This window comes from Alexandromys fortis, unplaced genomic scaffold (assembly GCF_014885135.2).
Source record: "Alexandromys fortis isolate MF-2015 unplaced genomic scaffold, M_Fortis_MF-2015_v1.1 scaffold_47, whole genome shotgun sequence".
Taxonomy (NCBI): Eukaryota; Metazoa; Chordata; class Mammalia; order Rodentia; family Cricetidae; genus Alexandromys; species Alexandromys fortis.
This window is the reverse complement of record NW_026067957.1, coordinates 8,969,259-8,980,303: the sequence shown is the minus strand read 5'-3', so window position 1 is coordinate 8,980,303 and position 11,045 is coordinate 8,969,259. Positions and strand designations below refer to the sequence as shown.

General features: G+C 37.2%; 2 protein-coding genes across 2 annotated transcripts in view; one reads left to right on the top strand and one right to left on the bottom strand.

Annotated features, from left to right (window-relative positions):
• Adgrv1 (adhesion G protein-coupled receptor V1) overlaps positions 1-11,045 on the top strand; it is a 530,822-nt gene that overhangs the window by 120,030 nt on the left and 399,747 nt on the right. Inside the window, 5 exon segments of the mRNA XM_050152479.1 lie at positions 1,494-1,587; positions 3,472-3,550; positions 3,651-3,789; positions 4,563-4,704; positions 10,540-10,802. Of these exon segments, the coding sequence (XP_050008436.1) occupies positions 1,494-1,587; positions 3,472-3,550; positions 3,651-3,789; positions 4,563-4,704; positions 10,540-10,802 (717 nt within the window).
• Positions 3-1,131, bottom strand: LOC126507742 (pumilio homolog 3-like; the record flags this gene model as incomplete). Its single annotated transcript, XM_050152472.1, is given in 1 exon segment — positions 3-1,131. A coding segment is annotated over 1 exon segment (1,089 nt), but the record flags the coding sequence as incomplete, so codon positions are not given.

Sequence of the window (11,045 nt, the reverse complement as noted above, 5' to 3'; positions counted from 1 at the left end):
CCATCGTGTGTGTGGGCCAGGTATACCACTGCTTCCCGGATGGCTTCAATTAATTCTGATCGAAGTTTTGGGGGTGCAAAGGTAAAAAAGCCCAAGAATACTTTATGAACCAGTGAGTGCTTAATCACAGCTTCCTTTTGGGCCATGGGAGTCAGAATCTGCTTCATCTCATCCATAATAAGCTCCAGCTTTCCCGGCTGCACCTCCAGCACCTTGTCCAGAGTTGGGTGATCGGCCGACTTGTAAAGCTGAAATGTGTTCCCATAGAGCTCTTCTGTCAGCATGTTCCTCTGTTCCAAAATGGCCTTGCCATTGTACGCATACTCCACGTTGGCCGATGCCTCCGAGTGCCACAGCATCTTCCTCACGTGACCTTTAAAGCTTCTGATTATCTCTGCTATCTGAGGTTTACTCCCATGCATGAGAAATTTCTTGACGATATTCCTGGAATATTTGGCTTTACTTAGTTCAACCAAGTCACCTTGCAATTCTTCAAAAGCCTGCTTTCTCTGCTATTCATTCCCATACTGGATGAAGCACTGGATCACGCGTGTTGAGTCGTGTGCAAAGGCAATAGTTTTGATTTTCCCTTGGATCAGCTTCTGCAAGTCACTCCTCAGCTTCACTCTCTTTCCCTTGTCACAGTCCTTCCTTCTCAAGCTCTCCCAGATGTGCTTTGCTCGAACCACAATGTCATAGTTGGTCTTATCACTGAGCTGCCTGCTCTGCTTCAGCTCCTTCTTCTTCTTTTTAAAGTCATCCCATTTGGGTTTCTTGGCTGCTGATTCATCGCTTTTACCATCTGGCTGGAATTTCCTCTTCTTGTTGAATTTATTTGGCTTCTGGAATTTGTCCTTTGGTCCTTTGCCCCCCTGTGGCTTGTTCTTGAACTGTTTCACACCCTTTTTGCCAGGTTTGGTGGCGCCTTTCTCAAAGTTCTTAGATGTGACTTTAGGCCCGCCTTCCTTACCAGCTTTCCTCAGGATGGTCTTTGAAGAACTGGAATCACTGTTTTTATGAAATCTATTCTTTCCTTGTGCTGTCTTTGGCCTCTGTCCCGTGAATTTTTTCTTCTCTTTGACTTCCATCATAGCAAGTCGTACACGTGGGGCAGAAGCTCGCAGTCAGCCACTTTCCCAGCACCTGTCATCCTTATTCTGACCAGTAGGTATTAGGGAACTGGACACCTCTTGCTTACATTGTATTTAAAGTGATTAGGTTCATATAGTTAGGGAGTTGATTTGCTTATGAACTGTGTTTAAAGTGTTAATCATTTTGAGGTGGTTTCATAGTGTTCAACCTAATAACTGCCATATATAAATTTAACACTGTTATAGTTACATTTTCTAATTTTAATATTTTTCCTCTTTATTTGTTTTCTATTGTGTATTTGCTCTTTATGCATATGCATTTGTAATATAATTTAAAAACATCTTATGAGTAATTCCTTTGAAATAATTAAAGCTTTTTCTTAATGATTGTAATTTTTGCAGGATGATATACCAGAGCTAAAAGAGTATTTCTTGGTGAATTTAACTCATGTTGATCTCATTATGGCTCCTCTAACTTCATTTCCTCCCAGACTAGGTAGGGTGACTCTCTTTGCTATCTTCAATTAAAATGAAGTGACTTCATTTTAAAATCAGAAATATTTTTTGTTATTTTTGCTATTGTTAGCTATGTGTGAAAATAAGATGCATATTTTAGACTTGTTACAATTAGAGACATCATTATAATTGTGTAAAGCAGTATAAAGACTAATTATTGTGATGCTTTTTGAATTTTACAACTATATTATAGCCAGATCTGCAGCCCGCAAAGTAATACTACTTCTTTCAAATGTATTTTTCTTTTATTTTCTCTTAAAATACAATTAACTATTTTCCTAAGCTGTCCACTATATTTTCTTTTAAGTTAAGCATGTGTTTTGTGTGTTTTGCTTCTTGCATTTCTGACCTTTGATCTTTTTTCTTTTCATGCTTTTGGAAAACATAATTTATTACAGACTAAAAGGTAAAACTTGAATCTTGGTGTAAACTTACTAGACCCTTCATAAGATACACCCAGGTCCTGCTGGCAAGTGTGATGTATGCAAGGTGGCAGTGAGTAGCATCAGGGTCAGCCTGTGCTGCTGCTCCAGCCCCAGTCATAGGTCTATGGGACAAAGTGAGCCCGGATGAGGAGGAACAGCAGAAAGCTAGGACAGGTGTAGTAGCCTGAGGACTCCTTTCCAAGGCTTAATGTAACACCTGGTCTGGTCCTGATTCTGGTATGTGGTGGTGCTATCATTTCTCACATCCCCATTTTAACCATGAGCCAATGGGAACTGCAAGAGACTAGTAACATACTTCGAATTACAACCAGAACATGAAAGAGCTGCTTTTTTCTTATAAACTAAAAGTTTAATTTTAATAATCTGTGATTTAACTCTCCTTTCAAAAATATTTTTTGATTATTTTTGGAATTGTAATTTTATTTCAACATTTTTCCCTTCTTTTTCCTCCTTCTGGACACTCCCAAAGTCTCTTGACTACTCTCCGTCAAATTCGTGACTTCTTTTTTAAATTTATTGTTATAACATTAATAAATATGAATTTGTATATACATATATACACATATATGTATATACATATATATTCACAAATAAAATATGTTGAGTCCATACACACATATTGTAATCATTTGCTGTGATTTTCGAATGTCTGACTGTAATAATAATAATAATAGAATGTCCATAGCGTATAAATCCTGATTTCATACTGTCTTCTGAACATTATTATTGTCTTCAGTCTAAAGACAATTGGTCTTCTTCTTTATACACCTCAGCAGCTATGATAATTGTCCTTAAGTAAAAGATAAAGTACACACACACACACACACACACACACACACACACACCCCAGGGGGAGAATTAATGTTTCAGTATAGAAGAGCAGCTAAGTGTAGTCCACTGAACTGTGGACAGAAATGCAACACAGAGAAGAGAACTGCAGCAATGTTTGCTCATCAAAGCCTTTCTTTATTATTTCTTATTATTTCTGTATTAATGTTTCTCTCTGTGTCGCTCATTCACACATGTGTTTTCTGTGACCTCCCTTCACTTTTAAGTTTGTTTTTCTTTTTTCTTCTCTTTCCTACTCTTCCCACTTGTACCACTTTCTCCCCTCCTAAAATACAATAGAGATGTAAATACTGTTTCATTTATTCAAAATGAACAATTCTGGCTTGAAATGTCATGTTGTTCTAGTGAAATAGTTATATATCAAAAACTCTTGATAGTAAAATATTCCTTTTCTAATGTCACCAGCATTGTTTTTCTATTTTCTTAAACATCTTTTCACTACCAATATAACTACATATGAAAATTTATATGGCTTCATTCTTAAATTCTGCGCCAGACAGTGTCTTTAACTGTAGTTTAAATGATATTATATTAACTTATAGTCGTTTAATACATCTCTGTTTTATCAGACTCAGAAGGCTTGACTGCACAGATTGTCATTGATGCCAATGACGGTGCCCAAGGTGTAATTGAATGGCAGCGTAGCAGGTAAACCAAGGCTGTGTAAGCTCCTTTCTTAATTCTGGATTCTTCCCAATTACCAAACAGAAGTTATGAGAAAAAAATGAATCTGTTCTCTTTATCCCAGATTTGAAGTGAATGAAACCCATGGCATTGTAACCCTGGTAGCCCAGAGGACCAGAGAGGCCCTTGGCGAGGTTTCACTGTTCATGTATGCCCAGAATCTAGAGGCCCAGATGGGGCTGGATTACATGTGCAGTCCGCAGGTAAGGCTCTGCATAATCTATGATGTCATTTCTCAGCACTGTCCTTTGAGAATTGTAGTGATGTGCATCTTCATGAATAAATTAATTTAACAACCGCTGTGTAGGCTACTCTATACTGAGAGCGGAGAGAACATTTCTGTACTGTATGGTTCTCTCTGCTGTAATGAGCCTTTGATTTAAGCTTCAATGCTATTCTAAATGTCACTCCGAATTCACTATCTTTTGCAGTATTTAATTCTGAAGACTACTAGGCCATGCATTGACAATGTTTATCGTTAGACTCTCCCAGAGTGCATCTTATGCTGCTCGAAAACTTTCACTCTGCTCTCTTTGTTTTCATTTATTAAGACACTTCAAGCCCTTAAAATAGGCTTAAAAATCCTTTTCTGTTTATCCCCTTCATTCCTTAACCAAATGTTTGCTTTCTTCTACTCTGTAAATTTAACTTGAAATATTTTCGGTTTAAACAAAAAGAGATATGTAAAACCGTATGTGTCTGCACACGCATGTGTGCCAGGAGGATTCCAGAAGAAGGTGTCAGATCACTGGAGCTATACTTTCAGGAATTTACAAGCTGCATGGTAAAGGTTCTAAGGACCAAACTTGGGTCCTCTGAAAAAAGAGCAAATTCATTTAACTGCTAAGCCATCTCCACAGCCCTGATAATAGCTTATTCTCCACATCAAGAGTTATATGGTATTGCTTTCTAAACATTTTATGAAAACTCAGAGTCTATTTAAGTACATGGTCTTTTCTTCTATCTTTTTGACTAGATTCTTCATTTTGCTGATGGAGAAAGGAATAAACCCGTGGAGGTTGTAATCCTGGACGATGACATTCCAGAAGGAGATGAAAGATTTCAGTTGATATTAACAAACCCTTCTCCTGGTCTAGAACTGGGGAAAAATACAATCGGTAATTAGTCATTTCTTTCCCACAGTCTCCTTTTTCCTGTCTTGGCTTCTGCAGTGTGGAGGCAAGAGGGATGAGCCTCTTCCTAGGCTCTTTATGAGCCTCATAAGTAAAGCCTCCCAAGTCCTACATTTTGGTGTCCTGTCAGTGATAACGAGTTGACCCTGTGTGTTTGTGTATATGAAAACAAGGTCAGAGTAGGGTGATACTAGGAGTCGTATTAAATGATTTTCTAATTAGTGTAGTTTTACTTAATGTGTAGTCTTTTTCTCAGGATTGGAGTTCTGCTCTGGTTGTGTTTAGCAATGAAAAGAACAATGACGACAGTTCTTCCAGTGTTGCTTCAGTGCTGCAGGATTCATACACAGAATAGGAGGTATTAAAGTCTTCAACATGTCATGAGAGCTTTGATTCTTGAGTTGGAACAGTTTGATATTTTCACTGTGGGTTAGATACTGTGATAACTGCTCAACAAGGGCAAAACAATAGTGACAGAGAAAGTCTCATGGATCTAAGGAGTTTTGTACAAGAAAACTTATTTGTGTACTTATAATTTTTTATTCTTTGACAATTTTATATACGTTTACAATGAAATATGCTTGTATCCACCCACATTTCCCCCCTCCACTTCCCCTTGGATCCCTCTCCTCCAGCATGTCCTGTTGATGGAGGCTACTTGTTTGTTTCCTGGCCACCCAGACCCGAAATACTCACACAGAAACTGTATTAATTACAACACTGCTTGCCAATTAGTTCATGCTTATTTCTAACTAACTCTTACATCTTGACTTAACCCATTTTTATTAATCTATGTATTACCATGAGATTCATGGTTTACCAGTAAGGTTCTTCAGCATCTGTCTCTTTCAGCAGCTACATGGTGTCTCCCTGACCTGCTTTAATTTTCTCAACATTTAGTTTAGTTTTCCTGCCTAGCTCTATTCTGCCCTGCTGTAGGCCAAATCACCTTTTTTCATTAACCAATAAAAGCAACACATATAAAGAAGGATATCCCACACCATTTTCCCTTTTTTATCCAAATAAAAGGGAAGGTTTTAACTTTAACATAGTAAAATTTCATATACAAAACAGGTATCAAACAAGAATTACATTTACAACATTTATATCTACTTTATCTTTTATTATAACTAAGGAAAACTATAATTAGAACTATCTATTCTTTAACTCTATCAAAGACCCCAGAAGGATATAATAAATATATTTAAGTAAATAGGAAGTGCATTGTAAGCAACTTCCAAAACTCTACAATTGGCAGACTTCTCACTGCCTGGAAAGTCACCTAAAGTTATTCTGTGTCATTGTAACATCCATCTTCAGCTTTCAGGACTATAGTATATTGCAGATTTTTCCATGAAGCAGAAAATTTGAAAGATTGTTTTGCCTCTATTGGCAATTTGTCAGTCACTTTTTCCTGTATTCTGCAGAATGTCTGGCAGACTCTTTCATGAATCAGGAACCATAAGTGACTCTATTAGTTCTAGGCAAGTTCAGCAGTCATATTTCTGTCAGTCCTGTATGTCCAGTTCATACAGCATACCATCACTCAGTCCAGGAAATAGCAGTTTCTTGCCCAAATGACTAAAAATCTACAGAAGGAGCCTCTTTGATGCCCATCATTTTCTTAAAGTAGATCGGTGCTGCCAGGAATAGATGTGTCTCATTTTCATGATAAGTCTTAAGTTCTTAAAACATTTTAAATGTCATGTTCTGTTAGTCTTTGAAAGATTTGAAGAATACCTATCCACCTGAAATATATTTCTGTGTATCTAGAAAACTTAACTAACATGATTACAAGCTTGACTATTATAGATGACTATTTACCTGTATTTTTTAATTATACATTACATTTTCAAATGAGCTACAGATACAATACCTTAATAAAGAACAGAAATATACATACAACAAAATTGACCTTAATTTTGTATCAATACAACAAGATCCATACCAAAGCAAAGTATTCATCTCTATATCATATTCCCCTTTAAATATAAACAAACACTTATAAAAAATATTTTGGAATTTGGGCATTGTTCTCTCCAAATTTCTTCCTGATTTTTGTTAGATGAAGTAATTTTGGGGATTGCAGAGACCTTTCTGGGATCTTAGTCCATCAAACCATATTAACTTGGAAGGGATCTACAGGTTCTCATCTTTTGTGGAAACAAAAAACGAACCTCTTTTCCAAAGCAACTTATTTTTAGACCAAAATTTTGAAGTCAAGATACCTTTAAAGTATATATGTTGGTTTAGCTTAGCAGTCCAGACAATGAAATGTCTTGCTGTACTTAGCTCATTCACAGTCAAAAAATTCAAAGAAAATACAATAATACATATAATCCATAATTTCTCTGTATTCCATATTTACATAACTTATTTTTCTTTACTCCTTTAATCTATGACTGTCTATACTCTGTCTCTTTAAAGACTTTGTTTTATTTTTAAAACCATTTACTTCCTTTTATTTTTCCTCTCTCTCTCAAGCCTACATACATTTATCCAACACCGTGACCCATTTATAGTACTTTTCCAACCGAATTTGTCTTTGTTGTATATCTGTAATAATTTTCTGACCAGGAGTGCTTTTAAAATGGTGAGCAGCTTTGTTGCAGTGGCCTTGGATGCTGGATCTGCATCTCTTAGACTTTTAATATGCCAGAGATAGTTCACTGCTGGCTCTGGGACTGCTGGTAGGGCTGTCCTCTCCACCTCAACTCTGGGTAGCACCGTATAGCATATAAAACCTTTTCATCTGAGTAAAAGCTAAATCCGCTATGCAGCACAGTATATAGCCTGGAAATATCTCTGTTTATGGTGGCGGGAATCTGCCATGTTCTCCTGCCTTTGTACTCCTAGCAGACCCAATCCTGTTGCCTGCCCAATCGATGAGGATGGGAGGTCTTTCCATCTTTTAATAGATTCTCCAGTTCCTTTCTTCAAAAACTTGAAGTTCTTGCCATACAGGTCTTTCACTTGCTTGGTTAGAGTTACCCCAAGATATTTTATGTTATTTGTGGCTATTGTCAGGGGTGTTGTTTCCCTCATTACTTTCTCAATGCTTTTATCATTTGTATATAAGAGGGCTACTGATTGCTTTGTGTTAATCTCGTATCCTGCCACATTACTAAAGGTGTTTCTCAGCTGCAGGAGTTTGCTGGTAGAATTTGGGGTCACTTATGTATACTATCATGTCATCTTTAAGTAGCAGTACTTTGATTTTTTCTTTTCCAATTTATATTCCAATACTCCTTTAGTGGTCTTTTTGTTCTCGCTAGAATTTCAAGTACTATATGAATAGATATGGAGAGAGCGAACAGCCTTGTATTGTTCCCAATTTTTGTGGAGTTGCTTTGTGTTTCTCTCCATTTAATTTGATGTTGACTGTTGGCTTGCTGTATATTCTGTTATTGTGTTTCTGATATCTCCAAGACTTTTTATCATGAATGGGTGTCGGAGTTTGTCAAAGACTTTTTCAGCCTCAAATGAGATAATCATGTTTTGTTCTTTCATTTTTTTATATGGTGGATTACATTGACATATTTTTGTATTTTGAACCATCTTTGCATCTCCAGGATAAAGTCCACTTGATCATGGTGGATGATCTTTTTGATGTGTGTTCTTGGATTGAGTTTGCCAGTATTTTATTAAGTATTTTTTCATCAATGTTCATAAGGGAAATTGGTCTGTAATTTTTTTTTTTGTAGAGTATTTGTGTGGTTTGGGCATCAGGGTAACTGGCCTCATAAAAAGAATTTGGCAGTGTTCCTTTTGTTTCGGTTTTGTAGAATAACTTGAGAAGTGATATTATTAACTCTTCCTTTGATTTTCTGGTAGAACCCTACACTGAAACCAGCTGGCCCATGGGCTTTTTTTGGTGGGAGACTTTTGATGACTGTTTCTATTTCCTAAGGAGTTATAGGCCTGTTTAAACTGTTTATCTGATATTGATTTAATTTTGGTAAGTGGTATCTATTAAGAAATTTGTCCAACTCTTTTAGATTTTCCAACTTTAGCAAGTACATGTTTTTGTAGTATAATCTGACGATTTTCTCTATTTCCTCAGTATCTGTGTTATGTTCATTTTTTTCATTTCAGATTTTGTTAATTTGGATATTATCTCTCTGCCTTTTAGTTAGTTTGGTTATCTTGTTAATTTTTTCAAAGAACCAACTCTTTGTCTCATTGATTCTTTGTATTCTCTTTGTTTCTATTTTATTAATTTCAGTCTTCAGTTTGATTCTTTCCGGCCATCCACTCCTCTTAGATGTGTTTGCTTTTTTGTCTGGAGCTTTCAGGTATTCATTCTGTTAAGTCATTAGAATGAGATTTCTACAAATTCTTTATGCAAGCCGTTAGTGCTATGAACTTCATCTTAGCACTGTGTTCATTGTGTCCCATAAGTACAAATGTTGTACATTCATTTCCATTGACTTCTAGGAAATCTTTAATTTCTTATTTCTTGCTTGACCTAGTGGTGATTGAGTTGAGAATTAGTTTCCATGAGTTTGTAGGCTGTAAATCATGAAATTCTAATTGGTCCTGATAATAAAAACTCAGAGTCAGCTATCAGGGGTTGAAATCTGAAAGATCAGAGAAGCAACACAGCCACCTGGTATAGTGTTCTTACCTTTCCCAATGTCCAAATCAAAGGGGCAATCCTGTCTTCAGACTACATCCTCAGAATGCCTGCATCCTCAGACTGCACTGAGCTCCTGCCTCCTCCTGCCTTGCATTCCTCTCTCCACCCAGCCACATCACTCGCCTCTCCACCTCGCTAGTGCTGGGATTAAAGGCATGTGATCCCAAGTGCTGGGATCACCTTGGTGTGAGCTCTGTTTCTCTTTTAGACTGGGTCAATTTTGTGTCGCCCAGGGTAGTCTTGAGCAAACAGAGATCGGTCTGCTTGTGTCTCTGGAGTGCTGGGTTTAAAGGTTTGTGCCACCACTGCCTGGCCAGTATGACTGACTACTGTGACTGGCTCTGAGTTCTGATCTTCAGTTAAGCTTTATTTGTTAGCTCATAAACAAAACGTCACAGTAGGCTTTCTGTGATTTGTGTTAGTGTTGAATTCTAACTTTAAGGCATGGTGATCCAATAAGATAGAGGGATTTATTCCAATCTTTTTATGTTTGTTGAGATTTGCTTTGTGACTGAGTATGTGGTCAATTTTAGAGAAGATTTCATGAGGTGCTAAGAAGAAGTTATATTATTTTGTATTTGGTTGGAATGTTGTATAGATTTCTGCTAAGCCCTCTTAAGCTGTAGCATCTGTTAATTTCATTATTTCTCTGTTAATTTTCTATCTGGCAGACCTGTCCGTTGGTGAGAGTGAGGTGTTGAAGTCTCCCACTGTTACTGTGTGGGGTTTGATGTGGGATTTAAGTTTTAGTGATTCTTTTTAACATATGTAGTTGCCCTTGTATTTGGTGCGCCAATGTTCAGAGTTGAGACTTCTTGATGGATTTTTCTTGTGATGAACATGAAATGTGCTTCTCCATCTCTTTTGATTAATTTTAGTTTGCAGTCTACATATTCACACACCATAACGTGTGCTCTCCCCTCCTAACAAATGAATATAAAAATGAGTATAAGACTAGTTGCAACTGTCTTCCTGGCTTGTGCCACAGTTCTGCTCCCTTCTAGGTTTTGAACTTCTATGGAGCACCTGTGCATATTCTGTTAGAGTTTCTGTAACATGGGGATAGTAAAATGGCTATGGTGAGAACTGAATGATTAAACAATCCGTTGTGAACACACTGTCTTTAGGATTTGTAACACATCTGTTCTTCAGTTACTGCCTGAATATTTTTGTTTCAACAGCTTGGATTACTGTCCTTGCAAATGACGATGGTCCCGGTGTTCTGTCCTTTAACAACACTGGGCACATTTTCCTCAGAGAACCAACGTCTCTCCACGTTCAAGAGAGTGTTGCTGTGTTACTCATCATTCGGGAGCCTGCACAAGGTCTGTTTGGAACGGTGGCAGTTCAGTTTGTTGTGACGGAAGTCAACTCTTCAACAGAATCTAAGGATCTGATTCCTTCCAAAGGTTTTATTGTTCTAGAGGAAGGTGTTCGGGCCAAGGTAGAGTATGAATCTTTAATATCGTTAATGAGAACTCAAGATTATATTTAGTATTTTAAAATAATTTTCTTAGAAATGTGCTACAAGTTCTCAAGAAACAAAGCAAAGTGCAACCAAACAAAAACTCTCTTAATGGAGCGAAGCAAAGGCGCTAGGGTGCGGGATCGCATTACAGTGTGGTAAAGTGTACACAGAGGCAGGGGGGACATTTACTGTTGATGTGGTAGGGGAGTGCGGGAGAAT